General features: G+C 36.6%; 2 protein-coding genes across 4 annotated transcripts in view; one reads left to right on the top strand and one right to left on the bottom strand.

Moving 5' to 3' along the window:
- Positions 1 to 16,641, top strand: part of LOC110449486 — a 73,697-nt gene extending 57,056 nt beyond the window's left edge. For both annotated transcript variants that reach the window (XM_021496376.1, XM_021496385.1), the window contains 13 exons: positions 2,578 to 2,717; positions 6,641 to 6,864; positions 9,899 to 10,007; positions 10,295 to 10,390; positions 10,843 to 11,066; positions 11,423 to 11,615; positions 12,562 to 12,617; positions 13,070 to 13,268; positions 13,679 to 13,927; positions 14,424 to 14,531; positions 14,681 to 14,922; positions 15,719 to 15,911; positions 16,138 to 16,641. In XM_021496376.1, the coding sequence (XP_021352051.1) occupies positions 2,578 to 2,717; positions 6,641 to 6,864; positions 9,899 to 10,007; positions 10,295 to 10,390; positions 10,843 to 11,066; positions 11,423 to 11,615; positions 12,562 to 12,617; positions 13,070 to 13,268; positions 13,679 to 13,927; positions 14,424 to 14,531; positions 14,681 to 14,922; positions 15,719 to 15,911; positions 16,138 to 16,184 (2,080 nt within the window). In that variant the 3' untranslated portion in view covers positions 16,185 to 16,641. The remainder of the gene's footprint in view (positions 1 to 2,577; positions 2,718 to 6,640; positions 6,865 to 9,898; positions 10,008 to 10,294; positions 10,391 to 10,842; positions 11,067 to 11,422; positions 11,616 to 12,561; positions 12,618 to 13,069; positions 13,269 to 13,678; positions 13,928 to 14,423; positions 14,532 to 14,680; positions 14,923 to 15,718; positions 15,912 to 16,137) is intronic.
- Positions 16,642 to 21,641: 5,000 nt separating this feature from the next.
- The window catches only part of LOC110449497, a 35,787-nt gene continuing 30,238 nt past the window's right edge, over positions 21,642 to 27,190 (bottom strand). For both annotated transcript variants that reach the window (XM_021496407.1, XM_021496398.1), the window contains exons 11-14: positions 26,915 to 27,022; positions 23,855 to 24,087; positions 22,587 to 22,779; positions 21,642 to 22,112 (exon numbers count right to left, since the gene is read on the bottom strand). In XM_021496407.1, coding sequence (XP_021352082.1) covers positions 22,024 to 22,112; positions 22,587 to 22,779; positions 23,855 to 24,087; positions 26,915 to 27,022 — 623 coding nt within the window. In that variant the 3' untranslated portion in view covers positions 21,642 to 22,023. The remainder of the gene's footprint in view (positions 22,113 to 22,586; positions 22,780 to 23,854; positions 24,088 to 26,914; positions 27,023 to 27,190) is intronic.

The raw sequence follows: 27,190 nt of genomic DNA, 5'->3' as shown, positions 1-27,190 counted from the left end.
TATTATTATTTACCAGTGTAATGCGTCTATATGTTATTATTTACCAGTGTAATGCGTCTATATATTATTATTTACCAGTGTAATGCGTCTATATATTATTATTTTCCAGTGTAATGCGTCTATATATTATTATTTTCCAGTGAAATGCGTCTATATATTATTATTTACCAGTGTAATGCGTCTATATATTATTATTTACCAGTGTAATGCGTCTATATATTATTATTTACCAGTGTAATGCTTTTAAATTGCAAGTATTTTATTCCTTTTTATTACAAATTACCAGTATTATACAAGTACCTCTACAAATTGTGATTTATCTTTATAATACAAGTACCTGTATTTATGATAAATAACCAGTATAATACAAGTACCTTTTTAAAATCATAAGAACCGGTATAATACAAGTACCTCTAAATAATATAAATCACCAGTGTTATATATCTATATTATTATATGTTATCAGTGGAATACCTCTGTATATCATAGATTACCATTATTAAATCAGGATTTGTCTGTGATAGCCTGATAAATGACTCAGCTATATGCTTTTCAAGCCCAGAAAATACTTTCATTTTCCACATTGTTTTACAGGAATTACGACCAGCTCTTTCCGTTTAAACCAACCTTGGATCACGAATGCAAATATCCGAAAACACTTTTGAATATTGATAATCATATTGATTAGATTATAATGTGTTTCATATACATAAAGGAAACCTGGGCAGAGGATTGGCTATGTTATGATGAAGAATAGGTAGCGTTTTAGTGATTTGCGAAATATCAAGATAAGCAATTTTCACGTTCTTTAAAACAATTTTAACTGTATACCGGGAAACTTTCGCTCAGTAAAATATTCGCGCTTAGCCGAGACAATCTAGGTTCACTTAGTATTAATGTTGCTACATATTGAATGTTGTGTACAAACATCGCTGTCATGATAAATTTTCCCTCATTGTGAGGACGAAAAAGGCGAAAGTTAAAATACGGCGAACATTGTCTGGTATACAGTATCACACTTGTTAATTCTGAGTAATATGTTCAAAAACAAGTTTAAGCTTAAAAAGGTGTGTATAATGTACAAGTGGGTGTTCATCAGAGGCGTATACACTTTTATACATATTCATTGTGATCTAAATACTCTGAAAAGTATTATCTGTTCCCAGTAACGCCAACGCTAAAATGTTCATAACACCTCGTTGAACACATATTTCAACAGGGAATTCCACAAATTCAGTTTTCATTTTATCAAAGTTAGAATAGAATAAATGTTAGACACGGTACAACAGCGACAGGTGATTGATATTTAAACCATTAGATCCACATCTACTACATTGTGTTTACTAATGCGTAACTTCACTCTACTGCGTTGGCAACATTTCCATGACGTTTGTTAATTGTTAACTGTTTTGAACCGGATGATGCCTAGGTCAGTAGTTCTCAATTGTAAAATAATTTTAGTTACTGAGTTACCAACCCTATTGTTGATTTTTTTGGAAAACTACAAGTTAACGTCTGTGAAACTTCCTTGTATTGAAAATTATCAGAAAACGCAGTATGCCTTATATATGCCAGATCACTTTGAATAGAAATGTTTTACATTATGCTGAACCGGTAAGTGTAAGATGTGTCAATTACTGTACTTACACACATATATACATGTACTTTGATATAGAACAGACTAGCTTAAGTTGTAATATACATGTATCAGACCTTGTCTCCGCGTGTTATACTCTACTTGACTCCGATATACTACACTACTTTGTACCGGTACACCATTCGTGACTCAGAGATACTATACTTGATATCAATGTGTTATGAGTGATTACAGGGTAAAGCAAATATTTCACCCTCTTAAGGATGAGATAGGTGGACTTTACCCCAGGGGAAATTGTATAGATGAAATCCACGAAGCTTGCTGAGTGTAAGACAACTAAAGAATATTTACTCTTTGAGGATGATTCGCCATCTCACCCAAAAAGTAATGATTATTTTACTCTTTCTTTGTTGACACTGCCATAATCACACTCATACACAATACAATGATTACTTTACAGACATAATGTATTGTTGAAATGATATCAATGCATCGTAATTATATTAATGTACTCAGCACAAATCAGGCGAATCAAGTATGGATACCCCTGTCCAGGGTAAGAGAAATTGTACTTGACTCCGATCTCTTTTCTCCGTGAGGTTATTTCCTGCGGCACAAGAACTTCCGTGACGTCATTAGCCACTGCATTGTTCTATTTGTTATCATTATGTGAAGTAGTTTCGAAAGTATTCATTACTTTATATCAGGAATTCATATGTGCAGTTTCTATTTCCGTTTTAAATATTGAATGACAAAATTGTGTTTTTATAGTGTTTGTAGGGTTTCATCTTCTACTATTTAGTGTTTCTCGTCTTATTTTTGTAGAAAAATCATCTCCTTTGCTTGGAGGGGTTCATATTTTGGGTTTTCTTTTGTGCCTCCACAGCTGTTTTACTTACAAATTGTAGCAAATTCCTTGTTATTTGTCAAGGAAACAAAGAGAAGTTATAAAGTAATTATCAATGATTTGTCTTGAATAGGACTAAACGACAACTACGTGCTAGAATGACCGCCATGGAGGTTGACGACATCACAAGTGATGAAGGACATGTATTCATTTCCTATAGCAGTGAGGACTACGAACTAGTGATCACGATAAAGGAGGCGCTTAAGAAAAAAGGTAATGCAACAAACAAATACATATACAATAAGTAATCTATATATGTTGGTCCGGTGGCGCAATGGATGGCAAACTCGCCTCCCCCCCACCGACGCATCTTGTGATTTTACGGGCTATTTGAGCTATTACGGGTATATGAATGAGAAAATAACTTAATGCCCAGGCCCCACTTGTATAAAACATCTCAACTCTTGAGATTTCCTCAAGTCGTAGATTTCCCATAGACTATACATTGCTAGAGTTGCAGGGTAAAGACATTCCTCCATCGCGATTTTTGAATTAATGCAAATCCTTCGGCAAGCCTCAGGTGTCAACCAATTCCAAAACGCTGTGGGTGTTATTTCCCTATCCTATACTATAGGTATTACATATCTCATATACACCTTCACTAGCACATGTAGGTGAGGTAGGGACTTCTGGCATGGTGTTTCCCTCTCATTTCCTGGTAACGTACTTGTCCAACCACTCCAGTATATTCCAGGAATGACATAGGACATCGTTTACAGTAGAATGGAGGAAACTGACAGAAATGTCATTCTAATTTGTTTGTTGTGAATTTGACATCCGCACAAGAGCTAAGGTCATAAAGAGGGTGACTATGGGGATAATAAGGTAATACAAAGACGGGTGACTAAGGGGATGATAAGGTAATACAAGGACGGGTGACTAATGGGTTAATAAGGTCATACAAAGACGGGTGACTAAGGAAGTCGTTAGTTATACAAAGACGGGTGACCAAGGGGATAATAAGGTAATACAAAGATGGGTGACCAAGGGGGTAATAAGGTAATACAAAGACGGGTGACCAAGGGGGTAATAAGGTCATACAAAGACGGGTGACTAAGGGGGTCATAAATTAATACAAAGACAGGTGACTAAGGGGTAATAAGGTCATACAAAGACGGTTAACTAAGGAAGTCTAAGGTAATACAAAGACGGGTCACTAAGGGGTCATAAGGTAATACAAAGACGGGTGACTAGGGAGGTCATAAGGTCATACAAAGACGGGTGACTAAGGAAGTCGTTAGTTATACAAAGACGGGTGACTAAGGGGGTAATAGGGTAATACAAAGACGGGTGACGAAGGAGGTAGTAAAGTCATACAAAGGCGGTGACTAAGGAGGTCGTAAGGTCATACAAAGACGTGTGACTAAGGAGGTCATAAGGTCATACAAAGACGGGTGACTAAGGAAGTCGTTAGTAATACAAAGACGGGTGACTAAGGAGGTCGTAAGGTAATACAAAGACGGATGACTAAGGAAGTCATAAGGCAAAACAAAGACGGGTGACTAAGGGGTCATAAGGTCATACAAAGACATGTGACTAAGGAGGTCATAAGGTCATACAAAGCGGGTGACTTAGTAAGTCATAGGGTAATACATAGACGTGTGACTAAGGAGGTCATAAGGTCATACAAAGCGGGTGACTAAGTAAGTCATAGGGTAATACAAAGACGTGTGACTAAGGAGGTCGTAAAGTCATACAAAGGCGGTGACTAAGGAGGTCGTAAGGTCATACAAAGACGTGTGACTAAGGAGGTCGTAAAGTCATACAAAGGCGGTGACTAAGGAGGTCGTAAGGTCATACAAAGACGAGTGACTAAGGAGGTCGTAAGGTAATACAAAGACGGATGACTAAGGAAGTCATAAGGTAAAACAAAGACGGGTGACTAAGGGGTCATAAGGTCATACAAAGACGTGTGACTAAGGAGGTCATAAGGTCATACAAAGCGGGTGACTAAGGAAGTCATAGGGTAATACAAAGACGTGTGACTAAGGGGTCATAAGGTAATACAAAGATTGGTGACCAAGGGGGTAATAAGGTACTACAAAGACGGGTGACGAAGGAGGTCGAAAGGTCATACAAAGACGGGTGACTAAGAAGGTCGTAAGGTCATACAAATGCGGGTGACTAAGAAGGTCGTAAGGTAATACGAAGACGGGTGACTAAGGAGGTCGTAAAGTCATACAAAGGCGGTGACTAAGGAGGTCGTAAGGTCATACAAAGACGGGTGACTAAGGAGGTTGTAAGGTAATACAACGACGGGTGACTTAGGAGGTCATAAAGGTAATACAAAGGCGGGTGACTAGGGAGATCATAAGGTAATACAAAGATTGGTGACTAAGCAGTTCGTAAAGTCATACAAAGACGTGTGACTAAGGAGGTTGTAAGGTAATGCAACGACGGGTGACTTAGGAGGTCATAAAGGTAATACAAAGACGGGTGACTAGGGAGGTCATAAGGTAATACAAAGATTGGTGACTAAGCAGTTCGTAAAGTCATACAAAGACGTGTGACTAAGGAGGTTGTAAGGTAATGCAACGACGGATGACTTAAGAGGTCATAAAGGTAATACAACAACGGGTGACTTAGGAGGTCATAAAGGTAATACAAAAACGGGTGACCAAGGAGGTTCCGTTAAAAATAAAGGGAAACAAAGTGAACAAATATAGTCATAGATCCTGAGTGTTGCAACGAGGCAGCAGATCAGTTAAGTTTCTTCAATGTCGCTTTTGATAACAAAACGCCGCAGGAAACCTCCAATTCTGTGGGAGCCTCACATAACAGCCGTTGCACGGTAACGTGCGTTTGAGTACAGCAGTTTTGGTATTTCTATGAGTCATGCTTACGTCACTACGACGATATAATTAAAACCTCCCTGGTATAACAACATGGCCACATAATTGATCAAAACACAGAATCGATTTATCCAGCATTGATGTTTAGAATATATGTTTGAATAGCTAATTAGCTTGGCAGCTTTTTGTCCATAGCTGAAGAAACTGGAAAATAACTACTGAGTTAACGACCTTGAAATCAAAAAGCCACATTTGACATATATTTTGAAAATGATTTAGGTACTGCAATTCTGTACTGCAATGACATTCAACGGAAAATACTAGTACAATGTATCTGCGATTACATATCCCATGGCTAAACTGACATTCGAACCCAGTTAAGACTGTAGAAGGCGCTAGTTATGTGGTGGAGTAAAGTTTTACATATGTGGTGAAGTAAAGGTTTACATATGTGGTGTAGTAAAAGTTTACATATGTGGTGTAGTAAAGGTTTGCATATGTGGTGTAGTAAAGGTTTACATATGTGGTGTAGTAAAGGTTCACGTTTCTGCATCTATAAATAAAATGTTCAAATAGGTGCTACCTTTCTTAGACGTTCAGTATTTATTCTAGACACCAAGGTGATTAAATCTATCGTTGGACTTTCAGATCTGATGCTGTCTTTAACCTCAAATCTAGAATTGTATCTGGTACAGATAGTATAAAATATTATCTCATTTCCCTGTGAGTAAGATAGAGCTGTCTAGGGTTAGAAAGGGGTGTAAGAAATTTCTATCTGACGTCACAATGGCTCAACAATGACGTGACTTGCGGAAAAGGCAACGTGATGAAAATAAAACTTATTGCGATATATTAACCGTACACGTTAGAAAGATAATAATTCTTTTCTGCACAAACTCAGTTCGCCAATCTAGGGTATGCTAATGTTCATGGTTTCGGAGCTCATTTTGCTATTTCGAATGAGAGAAAACTACTCTTTCATGCCCAGGGGTGTAGTACAGGAAATTCCACCCTCGGGATTGTTCTTTCCTACACCCCTGGGCATGATAGAGTCGTTTATTGTTGTAGCCTAAAGCTGGATATTTGTACTGTTTAAAAGGGTTAAATAGGCACCGTTCCTTTTCGCTGTAGTCTAATTATAATTAATTACACTTTAGAAACGGAGTTTGTATCGGATTGGTTTTAAGTACCACTGATAAGATTAGTCGTTATTGGCGAATTGCACATATAGAACAGAAAAATGCTTACTTTGTTCGGCTTTTTGCATCTACCAACAAACTTCAGAAATAGACGCTTTTTTTGTATTTCTGTTAAATATTATACCTGTGTTTCTTTTATATACAGGCATTTTAAGCTTCGTAGCCTCGACATCGATCGCTGCCGGAACTCCTTTAATAGATGGCATAGTGCATGGCATAAACACAAGCAGGAAAGGCCTATTTCTAGTCACCCAGAGCGCTCTGAAGAGCTCGTGGTTTGCTTTCGAGACTATCCTGGCGCTAGAACGTTCACAGCAGCTCGGAAAAATTGGTGCAGTGATCCTATTTCACGGGGTACCAGAAGACCAAGTATGCCAACATAACATTTCCCTAATTAAATGCCACAGCGTGCATTATGAATATCGTAGCCCACATTGAAGCTATTGATAATTTTAAAAGTTTTAAGAAACGCTATTTTTTTTTTCGTGAAGTCTTAAACATATATTCTACTTTTGTTTGTATGCTTATTAGCTCACCTGGCACGAAGTGCTAAGTGAGCTTATGCCGTAGCGCGGCGTCGTTCGTCCGTCCGTCCGTCCGTCCGTCCGTCGTCCGGCGTCAATATTTTACTTTAAACGACTTCTTCTTAATAACAGAAAGGCCTAGGGTGTCGATATTTGGCCAGAAGCAAACTTGGATAAAGGGCTACAAAGTTTGTTAAAATTAATGACATTAACCTATTTTCAAGGTCACAGGGGTCAAATAAGTCAAAAACTTTAAACATCTTCTTCTCAATAACCAAAATGCCCAGGGAGATGATATTTGGCCAGTAGCTAGCTGGGATAAAGGGCTACAAAGTTTGTTAAAATGAATGACCTTCACGCATATTCAAGGTTACAGGGGTCAACTATATTTAAACTTTAAACAACTTCTTCTCAATAACCAAAATGCGCAGGGTGATGATATTTGGCCAGTAGCTAGCTGGGATGGAGGGCTACAAAGTTTGTTCAAATTAATGACCTTCACGCATATTCAAGGTCACAGGGGTCAAATATGGTTAAAATTTTAAACAACTTCATCCGAATAACCAAAATGCCCAGGGAAATGATATTTGGCCAGTAGCATGCTTGGGTGAAGGGCTACAAAGTTTGTTAAAATGAATGACCTTCACGCATATTCAAGGTTACAGGGGGCAAATATATTTAAACTTTAAACACCTTCTTCTCAATAACCAAAATGCACAGGGAGATGATATTTGGCCAGTAGCTAGCTGGGATGAAGGGCTACAAAGTTTGTTCAAATTAATGACCTTCACGCATATTCAAGGTTACAGGGGGCAAATATATTTAAACTTTAAACAACTTCTTCGCAATAACCAAAATGCCCAGGGAAATGATATTTGGCCAGTAGCATGCGTTGGTGAAGGGCTACCAAGTTTGTTCAAACGAATGACATTAAATTATATTCAAGGTCACAGGGGTCAAATATATTTAAACTTTAAACAACTTCTTCGCAATAACCAAAATGCCCAGGGAGATGATATTTGGCCAGTAACATGCTTGGGTGAAGGGCTACCCAGTTTGTTCAAATGAATGACCTTCACCCATTTTCAAGGTCACAGGGGTCAAATAAGTCAAAAACTTTAAACATCTTCTTCTCAATAACTAAAATGCCCAGGGAGATGATATTTGGCCCGTAGCATGCTTGGGTGAAGATCTACCAAGTTTGTTCAAATGAATGACCTTCATGCATATTCAAGGTCACAGGGGTAAAATATGTTTAAAACTTTAAACAACTTCTTCTGAATAACCAAATTGCCCAGGGTGATGATATTTGGCCAGTAGCATCCTGCCTATTTTCAAGGTCACAGGGGTCAAATAAGTCAAAAACTTTAAACCTCTTCTTCTCAATAACCAAAATGCACAGGGCGATGATATTTGGCCAGTAGCTAGCTGGGATAAAGGGCTACAAAGTTTGTTAAAATGAATGACATTAACCTATTTTCAAGGCCACAGGGGTCAAATAAGTCAATAACTTTAAACATCTTCTTCTCAATAACTAAAATGCCCAGGGAGATGATATTTGGCCAGTAGCATGCTTGGGTGAAGGGCTACAAAGTTTGTTCAAATTAATGACCTTCACGCATATTCAAGGTTACAGGGGTCAAATATGTTAAAAACTTAAACAACTTCTTCTCAATAACCAAAATGCACAGGGTGATGATTTTTAGCCAGTAGCTAGCTGGAATGAAGGGATACAAAGTTTGTTCAAATGAATGACCTTCACGCATATTCAAGGTTACAGGGGTCAAATATATTTAAACTTTAAACAACTTCTTCTCAATAACCAAAATGCCCAGGGAAATGGTATTTGGCCAGTAGCATGCTTGGGTGAAGGGCTACAAAGTTTGTTCAAATTAATGACCTTCACGCATATTCAAGGTTACAGGGGGCAAATATATTTAAACTTTAAACAACTTCTTCTGAATAACCAAAATGCCCAGCGTGATGATATTTGGCCAGTAGCTAGCTGGGATGAAGGGCTACAAAGTTTGTTCGAATGAATGACCTTCACGCATATTCAAGGTCACAGGGGGTCAAATATGTTTAAAACTTTAAACAACTTCTTCTGAATAACCAAAATGCCCAGGGTGATGATATTTGGCCAGTAGCATGCGTTGGTGAAGGGCTACCAAGTTTGTTCAAATGAATGACCTTCAATTATATTCAAGGTCACAGGGGTCAATTGTATTAAAAAGCCTTTAAACAACTTCTTTTGAATAACCAAAATGCTCAGGGTGATGATATTTGGCCTGTAGCTAGCCGGGATGAAGGGCTACAAAGTTTGTAAAAATTAATGACTTTAACCTATTTTCAAGGTCACAGGGGTCAAATATGTCAAAAACTTTAAACATCTTCTTCTCAATAACCAAAATGCCCAGGGAGATGATATTTGGCCAGTAGCATGCTTGGGTGAAGGGCTACCAAGTTTGTTCAAATGAATGACCTTCAATTATATTCAAGGTCACAGGGGTCAATTGTATTAAAAAACCTTTAAACAACTTCTTTTGAATAACCAAAATGCTCAGGATGATGATATTTGGCCAGTAGCATCCTGAGATGAAGGGCTACAAAGTTTGTTCAAATGTATGACCTTCACCCATTTTCAAGGTCACAGGGGTCAAATATGTGGAAAACATTCAACAACTTCTTCTGCCTGTAGCTTTATTTCAGATCACTTTTAAGGTTACAAGTGTGAGTTTTATACCAGGTTAGCGATGCAGGCCCATTTGGGCCTCTTGTTTAAATTCACATTCAATTCGAGTCATTCGTGTTATGAGTGCAAATTGCATACTTTATATTCTTAATGTAAAAGGTTATTAATGATGATGTAATACTTCCAGCTACCAAAAATGGCAATGTTTGATATGATACCCCGCTTCACTCTGTCCATCGATTCGGACGGCGACTGGACCGCCGAACAAGTCCAGCGTGTTGTAGAGAAAATCCACGGTATTTCACATTTCTGTACAACTTACACAACTCAACTTGTAATTGCATAAAGATAATACATTATTATAAGCGGTAAAATAAGTTTCACAGAATCTCATGTAAGCATGCATTGGAATGTATCAGTTTATCTAGGTTGAGTTTAACATCGTGATAACAGATTTTGTGTAAACCTAGATTTTAATAAATTGCGTTTTAAATTCTTCTCTCATACATACCATTGATATTCAATCTAAACGTTATTTACATTTTAAAATCAACGTCATGGCATTGTTAAATCTTATTTTCAGAGGTAAAATCCATCGACTGTGAATTACCCGTTGGCAATATCGCACACGCACAAGCGTGGTCCCATTTTTTTGGCTTTCACAACATCGTACATGCACGTATGTATTATTTACACGTAAATAACTATCACACGAGTGTTTTTATTACACTGTTGTAATTATCACAAATGTGTTTAACATACTTGTGACACTATAAAACATATGTATAACTATTACAAGTGTGTATTTATGATTTGTAATTATCTTTTGCTATTAGTAATAGCATGGTGAAACGGCTTGATTACTTCCGACGATTTCGTATAGAAATATGTTTATCTGTGTATAGATTAGTTAACCACTGACTTTCTGTGATGACGAATCCAAGTATTGAACAGCTTTGATAGATGTTTAACAATTATTTAGAGATGACTTGATAACCAAATATCGACAATATATAATTGACGAACTGATTGGAAATAGCAGTGAAAGTAATCACTTTTTATGTACTGACACCTGTTATGCATCATCACAGAACATAATGCGAAATATTTATCTTTCTTTTAATTCGTCAGAACTTGAACAGAGAATTAAGGAAAGCCAATGGTATCAGGAAAATCCGGCCAATATGCCAATCAAAATGTATGAATTGGTACCAAGTAGCTGTATCATTCCATTTGTCATCAATGACCCGGATGTGAAGAAGGTTGGAACATTAGCTCCGATTGTCGTAAACAGAGCGGGTAATAAGACCCGGCCTTACATGCTGAATGTGTACAGTATTGAGGACGACGGGAAGGTATGCATTTCGATATCTTAAGGCTTGAAATCAAAGCAATCGCAGAATTTTCCTAGAGGCATGTTTTACGAAACTTAATCCCTTCTGAATGTCATTTATGTGGATACACTTTTTAACAAAGACGATGTGTATATCTATATATATATATACTTCGTATACAAAAAAAGTATTAATGCCTTGAATTTGTTTTATACATATGTATTGATTTTGTCTGCAGTTTACTCTTCGATCAATTATGACAAATATAACAGTACGTATTTTGTTAAATAAACAGGAAGTAAATATCCGTGATACATGTACAAGTAAACACAATAACATTTTATTTATTACTGAAGGGTGTGTTACTTCCTTTACAGAAGTATTACTGCATTGCTCAGTACCCCAATGTTCTGAGTGCCATCCAGAAGATGGAGGTCTCCCCCTTTATTCAAATGGACCCAATTCACAGAGAGCTGCAACTATCTCGGTTCTACTACACACTAAATGCTATACTGCATCACTCGGACATCACGCCGTGTCATAATCAGTCTCGGTTACTGTACTTTGATGGTGAGATATCAAGTTGAATATATTAGCATGATGGTTGATTGGCGTTAAAAATGGAGTAGAATGTTTTCTGAAATAGGGAAGAATGTAGATAGTAAAAAAATGCAATTCAGGCAGAAATAGAGAAACTTGTAATCATAAAGAGTACAATTAACTATAAATATAACATCAGGGTGTAGGGATGAAGACAGACACAGAGGAGATCGCAGTCAGAAACAGAGAAAGAGCAAGCCAGAAAAAGAGAGGAATAAAGTCAGAAATTAACTAGAAAATGGTCAGAAACAGAAAAGAATGCAAAGACGTCAGGAATTAGGTAGAGTTTAATCAAAACAGGAGAATTAAGTCACAAATAGAATGGAACGGTTCTTTCTAAAATAGATGGGAATGTACTCAGAAATCAAGTGAAAAGGAGTCAGAAAATACAAAAAGTAGTTGGAAATACAGGGGATGGCAGTAAGAATACAGATGAATTTAGATAAAAACAGCGAAGACTCTTGTCGGAAACAAAGTAAATTATTGTCAAACAGTCGAGATTGTTGACAGAAATAAATTGGAATGTAGGCGGAAACAGAGCAGATTGTAGGCAGTAATATAAAAGATTGCACCCAAAAATAGTGAAGAATGTACTCTGTTCAAAAACATGTTATTGTAAGTAGAAGTATTGTGTTGTCTTAACTTAGAGTGTTAACTATGCCTATTATGGTCTGTTTCGGACTTTGACAGGAAAAATGGGTATATCAGACAGTGGTATAAGTTTAAGCAAGTACATAGATATGTTATAATATATTTTTTCAGTGAGAAGGTTGTCCTTATCAGAAAGAAAAATAATGAACATAATATATAGTTAAATAAATAATTTTCCCTAAATAGTAACAACAGATAGTTTGTTTACTTGTTAACGCATTTATCTTTGCCAAACGTTAATGATATTAATTTCGTCATATTTCAGACAACAATGAGCGACCAAGGGATATATTACTGAAAGCGATCCAGAAAGACGTAGAGGTTCGAAATTTAAAATGCTTTTTAGGTGTTGCTACAGTGGCCGCGCTATTTGTCTTAGATTAATCTGGGAATTTAAAGCGATACTTTACAATGATAATGAAGTAAAACAAGATGCATCGATAATCAGGAAACCGTCAAAATAACACTGCATAACATTGTATTTACTGCCTGAGTGCGACACTAACACAGAGTATACAATATTTCGTCATTATGTTATCAAATTCATGTCAGCCTTGGGGTAGTATGTTTGAAGCGAAACGATTAGTAAAATTCGATACAATAAGCACATACACAGTAGATATTTTTAATTATCTCAATGAGTTTACCATTTTTCCCAACAAATAATTCCGAGAAGCTTCTATATTTTATGCCAATGTTCATAAAAAATGATAACAACACAGTCTTTCTTTTAAACGACATATTAAATTTGAAGTTAATATTTGATTTTGCAGAACGCACCTTTTGAGGCAATGGCAAGGGCCCTCAGACTGCCAGAGAGTACACAGTCAGAGTATGACGTCGTCATTCTTTACAGCAATGCAACAGAGGAAGATATGGACAGAAAGGAAGAAATTGAGAGCTTTCTGAGGGACAAACATATCAGAGTGTTTCAGGATGTATGCAAAAAGACGGAAACTAGTCCCTTTCAAAGTACGCAGACTGTTTGAATCTAGTTCATTTTTGATCGAAATAAACAAATATTGTATTGATATGTGATCTGTATCGACAAATTCTGATTATATCAAACCATGTTTATTGCTTTAGGTTTAGGTTCCATTGATGAAAATTTGTTTCCATCATGATATCATTTTTTAGAAAATAAACATGATTGATATACAAGATCATTTAATACTTGTACCATAATAATTGCGATGGTATATCTGAATTGAGTCATTATGGCGTAAACTTCAAACGCTACATGATGACGCCACAATGAGCTATAGTGAAATGACATGGACCATACGAAGACTCTTAAGTTACAGAGGAACACTTTAAATGCATTTTACACTTCATACTAAGCTAAGCTTACATTCAAGTTTTATTTTTATTTTTTATTTCAGAGGTTGAGGAAGCTGTCGAAAAGTGTCGGTGGATTATATTGATAATAACCCGCAATTGCATTAAAGATGCCATAATGAACATGAAAATAATGGCTCTGCTCGGCGAATCCATCAGTAAAAATAGACTACGGATCATCCCCGTGATAGACGACTTATCGGAGGGGTATATACCCGAAATGCTGCGATGGGTTACTTACATCGACATGCAGACAAACGGATATAAGGAACAAATATACCGTGCTCTGAAAGGTACATTTTTTGTCATTTTATCGCGTCAATTGTATAACATTCTAATATATTGTTCACCTTTTATTTTTTTCGGTTGTGACTTACTGTTTTGTGTTAGTAGACGAGAATGATAAACAAAGTAAAGCGTATCACAGCCATGGCTTATAGTCACTGAATATCCCGATATTTTCGGCAATAAAACTACACATATAAACAGAGGATAAACGATTCAAAGACAATCCCATTCACCTGCTTCAGAGGTTGTGTTTTCTTTCATTGGTTCACAACATTGGTCGGTTAAGCAAGAACCATATATGCAAAGATACAATCTATTTTTAACACCTTAACTTTGATTTGTATGATCAGAGCTGATCGTTTAAGTACATATACAACATGTAACGATTTTAAATCTCCGTAGTATATTTCAAAGAAAGGAAACAGCGAAAGATACTTAATTGAGACACATATGATACAATGTCATACGTCGTAGAGACAATAGTCCACTTCCTGTTTCTAGGGGAAGACATTCCACTCGCGCTTGACGCTGCACACATCCCTGCTGGTAACCTAGGTTACGGTTTGGCTTGGGGATATCTCGTCAATTACCTGAAGACGGTTCTCCCACGTAAGTTGATATTCGAATGACCTATAACACCTGACGAGGTAAACTCATATTAACTAATAACATACAGAAAGCAAGAATATACACTTTGTTTTTTCTGTCGCAATAGTTTCCACGTTATGCGTAAACACTATATAATTTTTTTTACGAAGAATTCGGACCTTATCTGCAAAAGGTATTAGATCTACAGGGCGCGACGGTCACAACTTGTCCCGAAAAGCTTTTCCTGTTGGTACCTATCAGCTGTAAGTGTACAGGACTCATCAGTGACAGATGGACCTATGTTGACCACTTCAGTTCCTTTGTTAGATTAACGGACAACTTAGGCGGAGCAAATATTATCAAGTCTCTTGATATATATAGCATCACAGAGAATGACAGCGCTGAAGCAAAGGTATGAAAAAATATACATGTAGATAAAATACGCTGTAAGTGTTTCTGTGAATGTAGGCGTCACAAAGTAGCATCACAAAATAAACAAACTATCCTTATAGAATATGTGTCATTGTGTAAAATGATCAATATCTTCTGCATAGGTTAATGTGTTTCCCGGTACAATTATATGTACATTTGAAATTTGACATGATAGGACAAAGAACAATTCATATATCAATTTCCGCTTTTATGATGAAGTCATTCATTTACCATCACAGCACGAACTTTCTTCATGTTGGTTTGTGTGGATTTGCAAGAAGTTCAAATAGCCCAACCCATAAATGTTTATACATGACGTTCCGGTGACTAGTACCATACGTACCCTGTCACCTTCATCTGACAGATGACCAGTGAAGTGTATGTACACGAAGATGCAAAATATGTACAAGTTGGTAACAAGTGAATTATTGTCGATTCGGATACGTTAGAAGCGTTTTAATATTATGTTGTATTATATTCGGTAATGCTTGGTTTCTTACCTGGTCATATACTTGTGAGATTCTGTAAGCCCCCTCATATCGATTTTAGAACTGGCCGCTGTAACGTATCCAGGTGGCTTCTTTTATCTGCCACCTAAACATATTGCTCCCTATGTCAAACACTCATCTATGACAAAGTGTGTATCCATATAGTCCATTTAGTACTCATCAAGGGTACTAAACAATAGGTGCCAAAAAGATATTCCAAAAAATTAAGGAATGTACTCTGTGTATTCATTCTACTTTTCATTATACCATTGGTATTTATTCTTTCAGAAGCGCTACTTCATTGGACAGTACCCAGCCCCGGTACTCTGTTTATGGGAGATGAATGACAGTCGACTAGCTGGCATCAATGAAGATGCGATGAGGAGAGAACAGCAACGATTCTGTGATACAATCAGCAGTCTTCTCCGAGGACCTGCAGGCGAGGAACTGCACACTAAATGTGAACTCGTCCTCTTCGATGGTATAGATTTACTAAATTTGAACTGACTAGTAATAAATAGGTTTTGTGGCACCTGCTGATGATGGTTTCGTATTTAGACTTGTATAATTATAGTGTAGATATGTGAGGATTTCGGATATTAAGTCTTATATAGTAGACTAGTGACGATGTAGGATAGTAGGATCGTAACCCTTGGCTAACAAAGATGATAAAATATAAAAACAAGTGTTATTATTTTTAATTTCAGACAGTGATCCAGAAGACCTACGCAGAAAACTTATTCCACGGCTGTAGCTATGATCGCCCAGTGAACTTCGCTGTGTATCTGATATGAGATTACCAACATTTTTATCTATAAATACAAATGTGATATTTACCTTCAGACTAAACTTACATTTTGTAATCATCGTGAATTGTGTGACCTACCTTTTAACAGATATTTTTTTCAACAATATTTTGATCTCATCAGTTTGAAACACCATGGACAACTTAATTAACGCATCAATATCAACGTTCGAATCACGATGGACAACTGTATTAACTCGTATCAGTATAAAAGTTTGAAACACCATGGACGTTATTTAATGCATCAATATCAAAGTTCGAAACATCATGGTTAACTTCATTAACTCATCAATATCAAAGTTTGAAACACCATGGACATCATTCTGAACTCATCAATATCAAAGTTCGAAACAACATCGACATCTTTCTGAACTCGTCAATATTAAAGTTGGAAACAACATCGACATCTTTCTGAACTCGTCAATATCAAAGTTGGAAACAACATCGACATCTTTCTGAACTCGTCAAAATCAAAGTTGGAAACAACATCGATATCTTTCTGAACTCGTCAATATCAAAGTTGGAAACAACATCGACATCTTTCTGAACTCGTCAATATTTAGTCATCTTTATTTTCCATTTAGATAAGACTCACAATCAGGAAGTTGTTGGAAGTTTTGTCGGTGGAAACAAGATGTCTGGAAAAGTCTAACGTTAACGTCTAATGGTTCCTTCAAGCGGTTGTTTTTTCACGTTACTCGATCACGCAGGATAAGCTTAAAAATGTCGCTGATCAAATTTCTTCTGATAAAGCTTATTTACAAACCTGTAGTGGAAATGTAAAAATATTTTTATAATATGAAAAACTTAATGCGTAGAGGTAAACTATTTCGTGAGTACCCAGACTGTGTATTGCCAGAATAATGCAGAATATGACAAATATATTGTTGCATTTTATCCTCACGCACAGTTCAATTTAGATTACCGACTTAACAATTTATCAATTCCCTGTAAACAGTACAACCTGCACGGACAGCGTATGATTCGTAACGTATTTCTTATAATGTATGGTGCAAAGAAAATGAGCAATGGAATATTTTGCTTTAACCACAGAGATTCATGGATGATCATATAGAAAATATGAGTGAAACTCACTGAAGCCTGTGTTTTCATGTAGAATAAGAACAATTATATTGTTGTATTATCCTCACGCACAGTTCAATTTAGATTATTATTATTGTTATATGTTATTTGGTGCATTCTGGCATTATGTCTCCACAATATACCATACAATTTCGATAGTAAGCCGGACTTGAAAATAAGCCTTGAATTCCTTGCAGTCAAGCATATCTTGAAATAAGCGGCCGTCTTTGAAAATAAGCCGTTCTTGAAAATACGCATTGAGTTCCAGGATGAACCACATTTTCTCTGTTATAAAGAGACTCTGCAGATAATCATCAAGTGCCATTACTTATTATTGCAACAAGTTGAAAAAAGGAATGGACTTAAAAATATGCCATAAATGGCTTACTGTCTAAATGACATATACGCCTGTTTCGAAAATAAGCTTGAATTTCTTTACAATGATTACAGCAAGCTGCGGCTAATTATTGGAATTATTCGGGTATTAGGAAATGATAATATAATGTACATTTCAGGGACATTATTGCTACTTGAGGTATAAGTGATACACATGATACTGTTATATCTATTATTCCTGTTATATGTACATGTGTCAAGAATTCATGCACAATGTTCACATATGAGTTGTATTAGTGAAGAAATAAGTATACAAAAATGTTTATTTTACATTTTTTTTATTGTACTCGTAATGACAAAGGCAGGTTACCAAATTTCCTCCCTTGATATGATGTTTGCTATGCTTTTCGTGAATTTTTACAAATAAAGGCAAAATACAAAATGATATCAAATAGTTTAAAATTTGGGGCAGATTCTGATACCATTTTCAATATATCTTTTACGGAAATTGTACACTTGATTATATTTTTCGGGGACTTAATTCTTCAAACATATATGTAGTTATGAAGGACCTGTTGATCAGGTGACTCCCTTTGAAAGTTGTGAGGCTCGCTAGCTAGCGTCTTAACCGTCAATTATCTTTATCGTTACTGCAACACTGTAGATATAACTGATCTCTCGTCGTTTACTCATTGTCGAGACAAAGACAAATTCTAATATAAATATACTGTATATATAGTACGTGCTAAACACGTGATAATCTATAATACGTACAGTCACTTAATTTATAGTACGAAGAGTACACGTGACTATATGTATAGTACGTGGAGTACATGTATTTATATTACGTAAAGTACACATGACTTTATTAATACATAGAACGTGAAATGCACGAGACTATCTATAGAACGTAGAGAACACGTGACTGAAGTTATTGTACGTAGAGTACACGTGACTGTATTCATAGCACGTAGTGTACACGTGACTGTATTTATAGCACGTAGAGTACTAGTGACTGTATTTATAGCACTTAGAGTACACGTCACTGTATTTATAGTACGTAGAGTACACGTGACTGTATTCATAGCACGTAGTGTACACGTGACTGTATTTATAGCACGTAGAGTACTAGTGACTGTATTTATAGTACTTAGAGTACACGTCACTGTATTTATAGTACGTAGAGTACACGTGGCTGTATTTATATTACGTAGAGTACACGTATTTACAGAACGTAGAGTACACGTCACTGTATTTATAGCACGTAGAGTACACGTAACTGTATTGAAAGCATGTAGAGTATACGTCACTAGTACACGTCACTGTATTTATAGCACGTAGAGTACACGCCACTGTATTTATAGCACGTAGAGTACTAGTGACTGTATTTATAGCAAGTAGAGTACACGTCACTGTATGTATAACACGTATAGTACACGTCACTGTATCTATAGCACGTAGAGTACACGTCACTGTATTTATAGTACGTAGAGTACACGTGCCTGTATTTATAGCACGTAGAGTACTAGTGACTGTATTTATAGTACTTAGATTACACGTCACTGTATTTATAGTACGTAGAGTACACGTGCCTGTATTTATAGCACGTAGAGTACTAGTGACTGTATTTATAGCACGTAGAGTACACGTCACTGTATGTATAACACGTATAGTACACGTCACTGTATTTATAGCACGTAGAGTACACGTCACTGTATTTATAGCACGTAGAGTACTAGTGACTGTATTTATAGCACGTAGAGTACACGTCACTGTATTCTATAATACGTACAGTACACGTCACTGTATTTATAGCACGTAGAGTACACGTCACTGTATTTATAGCACGTAGAGTACACGTCACTGTATTTATAGCACGTAGAGTACTAGTGACTGTATTTATAGCACGTATAGTACACGTCACTGTATTCTATAATACGTACAGTACACGTCATTGTATTTATAATATGTAGATTACACGTGACTATATTTATAGTACGTAGAGTTCACGTGACTGTATCAATAGTACGTGCAGTACACCTGACTGCATATATAGTAAGTGGAGTACACGTAAGTTTATCTATGGTACGTAGAGTACATATGTCCTATGATACTATACCTAAAATACGTGAAGTAAATATTTCTGTTTTTCAGTATACACCCCAAGCAACAAATCAAACAAATAAAATAAATTCATTATATTCACGAAATCAAATATTTATTTTCTCCGAAACCTTGACAATACAGAAATCAAACATTTACTGAAATAAGATATTTACGGTACCCGAATGCGTTCTATTTATTCTTCTATCCTCCAAATGTTTAGGTTTTACTTTTAAGTAACCAAGTAACTAAGCGATCTGATGGATAACAAGACAACCTTACGGTGAGACTATTTGTTGTTCAAGATTAGCGATAAGTGTGCACCTTCCCGCAAAGTTTAAACAAAGGTCCCTTATCAGACTATTGTTATGTCTTCTAAGATCTCTGTTCTATTTCTATGACAAACCTATATTTATTTTTGATAAATGAAACAAAACTCCGAAAATAGTCCCGAAGCAAACTGCCTTATCTTAATTTATGTAAGACATCATAAGAACTACACATGGCTACCAATAAACATCACTTAACATGGCCATTACAATGAGGTACACATTAGTCGATGATCTCACACTTTTCAAAACATTATGACAACATAAAAATTGTACATTTCAACCAAAAAGGATGACATCACGATACTATAATGAATTTGGCTCATACACATGCCTTAATGAAGATATGGAAAAACACTATTGAACTTACTTACTAAAATTAAGTAACGTCGTGGTCAGTGACTGGATGGGTGCCCTATCGCAAGTTACATTTTACGGTAGCGTCGCTACACTTGTGTACCCACAGGGTTGACAACGCCAAGCCTCGAAACCAAACCTCTCGAGGAGGGGGGAGGGCATTGTAACAGCCAAAGGTTGAAATGGGACAAACTGCTTTACTTGTTAGCTAGTATTTTTCAGCGATAAGGTATAACCAAAACTTTTCTAGTTAAGTAACACAGAACAATTTCAGTGGCTGGGTGGGTGCTCTATCGCTCGTTTCCAAAGTATGTTTTAATAAATGAAAACAACCTAAAATTAATAAAAAAAAATATGTCTACTTCATCTTAACATAATGAAGCATGAGGAATTTGCAAATTCATATGTTTAAGTTCTGTTCAAAATTTCCTGCACTGAGACCCGGTTACAAATATATCATATACGTGTCAAATTAAAATGATCTTCCATAAGTATCATGTGTAATTATTTTTTAAATCGCTAAATCTTAAGCAAATAGTTTAAACACCGATGACAGTAAATTAATTACTAACATATCAATCAGTACTGAATTATTGAGGAGGACCTGCCATTCTTTAAGCTAGTTCACGGAACATTTCTTAGCAGCACGCAATTATAAACATTTCTTGATTTATAATTTATATTATACCTTATTCTGACGTTTTGTCATTATTGAAAACAAACAATTACATATTCAGCAATAATGGAACATGTTTGATTTGCAAGATTTTTATGGAAAAAAATAGCAAAATTGAAACAGACGAAATATACTCAACAACAGTTCTAAGAATGAACATTCAGCGGGGCTATACCGAGATTTGAACCTTAGACCTAAGCAGCTTGTTTTATAATCCCTCTAGACTAATGTAGCAATATGGTCAAAAAAGTGGACTTGCAAAATTATGCTACAATACTGTCTAAAATGAAATTAAGGAGAGGTTACTGTATTTACGAGAGAGAGAGAGAGAGAGAGAGAGAGAGAGAGAGAGAGAGAGAGAGAGAGAGAGAGAGAAAAACCATTGCCATGGGACAGGGTTGTTTAAGTCACGGACATGAATACAATGTCTTATATATTATATCTGTTGACATGTCCCGTGCCTCATTTATATCATGCAAAATAGTGGAGAGCTAAATCCCTCACGCCCCGACGTTTAGTCTGTTAAATATATACATAACGATAACATGGCCTTACTTTTTCAGAACACGTGATTTTATATGATAATAATTCTGAAATGATAAAAACTTATAAACACTTTGGAAACTACGAACTACCGATAGACTTTTTTTTATCAAAATGTTAATGGTAATTGCGCAGTGCTCACTTCGCTGTGTATCAGCTAAAAATGACTGCAGGACCGGAGGACACAATACAATGCCTCCAATTGTTGCCGGGAGACGTAGTGTAAAACTGTTTTTTCCACGTTCTACGTTGAAAGTGTCGGGTTGTGAAATTGCTTTGTCCTGTCAAATAAACACAATCTCTTTTACTCTCGATCCCTCTGTCTCTGTCCATCTGTGTATTCTCTCTGCCTAAGGACATTCTACATGTGTCCTCTCGATTCTAGCATTCTTTTGTTGTCTCTTCTGAGTATTGGTACAAGTTTTCTCCGGAGATCCTCTTGTTTGGAGTCTGAAACATTTTAGTGAAATTCTTGTTCAGGTGTTTATACTATTTTGAAATACAGTGAAATTAAATATTTTCGTGGGGCCCAAATGTCATGGTTTCCCGACAAAACACCATTTCGTGGGTACATGAATTCGTGGTTTATGAGTACCCAGTCAATCGGGGAATTGCTTTGTGTCAAAATTGTAATTACTTCGTGAACCTATGGATTCAACGAGATAAAAAACGCGAAACTTAGTGATTTAACAGTATACTTATAAATGTATAATTATATCTTAATAACGGTCTAAAACTTAAGCAAACGAAAACTTGTGTTTTCCCAGTATGTCTGAAACCCAAATTTATCACGTTTTTAAAATATAATCTCATGTATATGTTTGTCGTAAAAAATGCAACATGTATAAGATGTTATTCAATGTATTTATATATAACATCTTACAAGTAATACTCTTTCAAATATTTTGACATGAGGAAACATACCATCAAAATGGACAATTTCACATTTCGTGTGCAATTTATTGCCGACATTTCCTTTCATTAAGCATTCAAATGTATGCAGGAATCTTTCAGCCTCTCTCTCCATGGTGCGATCTGTGATGCTTGCGATTCTTGATTCGTTCATCTCCCATAGACACAACACAGGGGCAGGGTACTGCCCAATGAAGTAATGTTTCTGCAATATTCAAAATCAAACTTCAAAATTTGTAAAATTTAACCAAGTTTTTACAAATTTTACGGTTTGCTTGATACAATAAGAAAAGGAAATCATTCACATATCCTATGAAGATTTACACAAGCTAAGTGTTTTGATAAGCACAAGGAAGTTAGCTCGTAACTATAGTCTTTTTTTACGACTAGTTTCCTTGACCTGTGATTTGTACGTTGCAACAACTGATTTAAGATAACATATTTACAACAGGGAGTAACGTTTTCTTGGAACTATGACGTCACACGGAACCAGGAAATATTGTTTGGCTGGGCTTGTGCAATCAGTCGATTTGAAGGCCTTTCAAACTATTAATATTTTTCTAAGTATGCCATTGAATTGATTAAAATATTAACTTATGACGGCCTTTTGCAATTACTGAAGCGCAGTTTGACCGATAAGTGAAAAGTTCCATTAAGTACTGGATTAATATATATATATGTTTTACAAGTTTAGCAAACTCGTCATTGTTTCCAATATTAACGCTAATTGTAGCAAAATATCACCGTAAGTATTAAGTCTGGAAAATATCACCCTAAATATGAAGTCTGGAAAATATCACCCTAAGTATAAAGTCTAGAAAATATCACCCTAAGTATGAAGTCTGGAAAATATCACCCTAAGTATGAAGTCTGGAAAGATTGGAAGTGGTTTACATAAAAAATACGCAAATTTGTTCATTAGATCCAATCAAAACGATAACATAATTTAATTCGAACGTTTTGAAAATAACGTGAATTCATTATTCCTGAACTGAAAACAGAATGATGATAGTTTTTTTCTCTTCAAGGCCATGCGTATCTACTTAGTTTAAGAGATGAACATAAGATCAAAACACTGACTATACAATTTGCAAGAAATACAGTATTCCAGAAATGAATTACACTGCATCATACAGCTGTTTCGTGCCTCTAGGACTCATAATATCCTGAAATATAATCTTTCATTTGTCTCTGTTAATGAAGTAATGACATTACCAAATTTACCACAATTTAGAATATACACCAGGTAAGTGTCATAAATGTGATGTATATATAAATACCTGTGGTCTGATATTGTCGTCATCTATGATGTAATATATATCCAGTGACTTGATAATGTTAGCACCACCAAGGTCTTCCGTTAATGTGGCAAAGGAACTGAAGTGTTTCACATACGGCCACGTTTCACTTATAAGTCCAGTGCATTTACAGCTTTTCGGCATCAACACGTAAAGTTTTTCCGGACAGGATCTCTCCTCTCCTTTAACCACCTTCTGTAGATGTGGCCCAAACTCTAAAATAAACAAAATAGTTATGTGATGCATATTAGTAATTATCACGAATTCACTTTAAATCAAAAGTTATAAACCGTGGTATATCAGCAAAATATATATAAAGGACATGAAATGCTACTTGGTTAACCAAAAGGCGAATTATAGACCCCTTAAGCAAATAATGATATTAGAAGAAAAGAAAAAAAAGAAAAAAAGGGGGGTTGTCAATGGAATATGAGATTCAAAGTATTAAGCACAGTAGACCAATTATTGTCGGCTTCCCAAATAACACTTGAAAGCAAAATGCATGATTATGCGGGCAGGACGTCATATAAAGTTCCTACATGTACAAGTAGTCGAGGAATACAGGACTTATGAGTATTTAGGGGGCCCCTTATAAAACCATCCTCAAGCAGGCGAGCAAAACAGGACTTAGGAGTATTTAGGGGACCCCTTATAAAACCATCCTCAAGTAGACGAGGAATATAGGACTAAGGAGTATTTAGGGGGCCCCTTATAAAACCATCCTCAAGCAGGCGAGGAAAACAGGACTTAGGAGTATTTAGGGGGCCCCTTATAAAACCATCCTCAAGTAGACGAGGAATAAAGGACTAAGGAGTATTTAGGCTACCCCTTATAAAACCATCCTCAAGTAGGCGAGGAATACAGGACTTAGGAGTATTTCGGGGACCCCTTATAAAACCATCCTCAAGCAGGCGAGGAAAACAGGACTTAGGAGTATTTAGGGGGCCCCTTATAAAACCATCCTCAAGTAGACGAGGAATAAAGGACTAAGGAGTATTTAGGCGACCCCTTATAAAACCATCCTCAAGTAGGCGAGGAATACAGGACTTAGGAGTATTTCGGGGACCCCTTATAAAACCATCCTCAAGCAGGCGAGGAAAAGAGGACTTAGGAGTATTTAGGGGACCCCTTATAAAACCATCCTCAAGTAGACGAGGAATACAGGACTTAGGAGTATTTCGGGGACCCCTTATAAAACCATCCTCAAGTAGGCGAGGATTTTGTAGGCTCCGATTGACCATAACAACCCCAGCTCCTACAGTAAGACACGGGGTCCTGTGAAATCAGATATTTTCGTGAGACTAAAATTTCGTGGTTTCACAACAAAACACCGTTTACGAGTTTACATTACGAGTACCCACTAAATCGGAGACTTGATTTATATAAAACCTGTAACTACTTCGTGGACGTGTGAATGACCTGGATGAAGATTACCCACGGAATCAACGGGAAAAAAAGAACTGAAGACGACGTGAAGCCTAACATTAATAAGTTTCTACAGCCAAGGGTGAGATAAAGAAGAATTGCTGGCTATGCAGAGCTTCATTTCAATTAGTTCCTATGGTTAAACATTGGTATATGCTCCTATGGTCAGACATGAGATATATAACTGAGAACTGTGTAGGGCCTGACGTTCATATGCTCCTATGACCGGACATGGGATACAGAACTAAGGTCATTGTAGGGCCTGACGTACATATGCTCCTTTGACCGGACACGAGATATATAACTGAGAACTGTGTAGGGCCTGACGTACATATGCTCCCATGGTCTGACATGGGATACAGATCTAAGAACTGTGTAGGGCCTGACGTTCATATGCTCCTATGACCGGACATGGGATACAGAACTAAGGACATTGTAGGGCCTCACGTAAATATGCTTCTAATGGTCAGACATGGGATACAGAACTAAGGACATTGTAGGGCCTCACGTAAATATGCTTCTATGGTCAGACATGGGATACAGAACTAAGAACACTGTAGGGCCTCACGTACATATGCTCCTATGGTCAGACATGGGATACAGAACTAAGGTCAGTGTAGTGCCTCACGTACATATGCTCCTATGGTCAGACATGGAATAAAGAACTAAGGTCATTGTAGGGCCTGACGTACATATGCTCCTATGACCGGACATGGGATGCAGAACTAAGGTCATTGTAGGGCCTAACGTACATATGCTCCTATGGTCAGACATGGGATACAGAACTGAGGTCATAGTAGGGCCTGACGTACATATGCTCCTATGACCGGACATGGGATACAGAACTAAGGTCATTGTAGGGCGTGACGTACATATGCTCCTATGGTCAGACATGGGATACAGAACTGAGGACTTTGTAGGGCCTCACGTAAAAATGCTCCTTTGGTCTGACAACGGATACAGAACTAAGGTCATTGTAGGGCCTAACGTACATATGCTCCTATGGTCAGACATTGGATACAGAACTGAGGTCATTGTAGGGCCTGACGTACATATGCTCCTATGACCGGACATGGGGTACAGAACTAAGGTCATTGTAGGGCCTGACGTACATATGCTCCTATGGTCAGACATGGGATACAGAACTGAGGACTTTGTAGGGCCTCACGTAAAAATGCTCCTTTGGTCTGACAACGGATACAAAACTGAGGACATTGTAGGGCCTCAAGTAAATATGCCACTATGGTCTGACATCGGATACAGACTCGAGGACATTGTAGGGCCTCACGTACATATGTTTCTATGGTCTGACATGGGATACAGAACTGAGGACTGTGTAGGGCCTCACGTAAATATGCTCATACGGTTCAGAATAACAAAAACCTTTTCTATTGAAATATCGATTGGTAAGGGTTAGGTCAGTAACATTTGCGTTGCAACAAAAAATATTATGAATGAATGAACGACCTAATAATATCTCTTTTCAATGTGACATTTTGGTTCAAGATAAGATTATAATATTATAATCCAAGGGGGTGTTTGGTAAAAAAAAATCTGTAAAATGTAAGAAAGCAACATCCAATATGGAAACAGTATCAAAGTTAATTTCAGACTTACTGGAAAGGACCGTTTGCATGTAGTTAACGATGTAACCCCAAGCCAGCCCATATCCAAGGTTACCAGCAGGAATGTGAGCTGTTTCTAGAGCCAACGGAATGTCTTCCCCTGTCAAATGTGATATTCAATAGCAATGAAGAAAAAATGAATTCTCAATTTATGGTATGCTATTTCGTATCAAAATTGTTTATAATGAGTTATATGCAATGTATTTTAATTAACTTATTTTAATCAACTTATTTCTCCATGATTATATGCAACTGAAAAAGGCAAAGT

This window comes from Mizuhopecten yessoensis, unplaced genomic scaffold, assembly GCF_002113885.1.
Source record: "Mizuhopecten yessoensis strain PY_sf001 unplaced genomic scaffold, ASM211388v2 scaffold459, whole genome shotgun sequence".
Lineage (NCBI taxonomy): Eukaryota > Metazoa > Mollusca > Bivalvia > Pectinida > Pectinidae > Mizuhopecten > Mizuhopecten yessoensis.
This window is presented reverse-complemented; position numbering and strand designations above follow the sequence as displayed.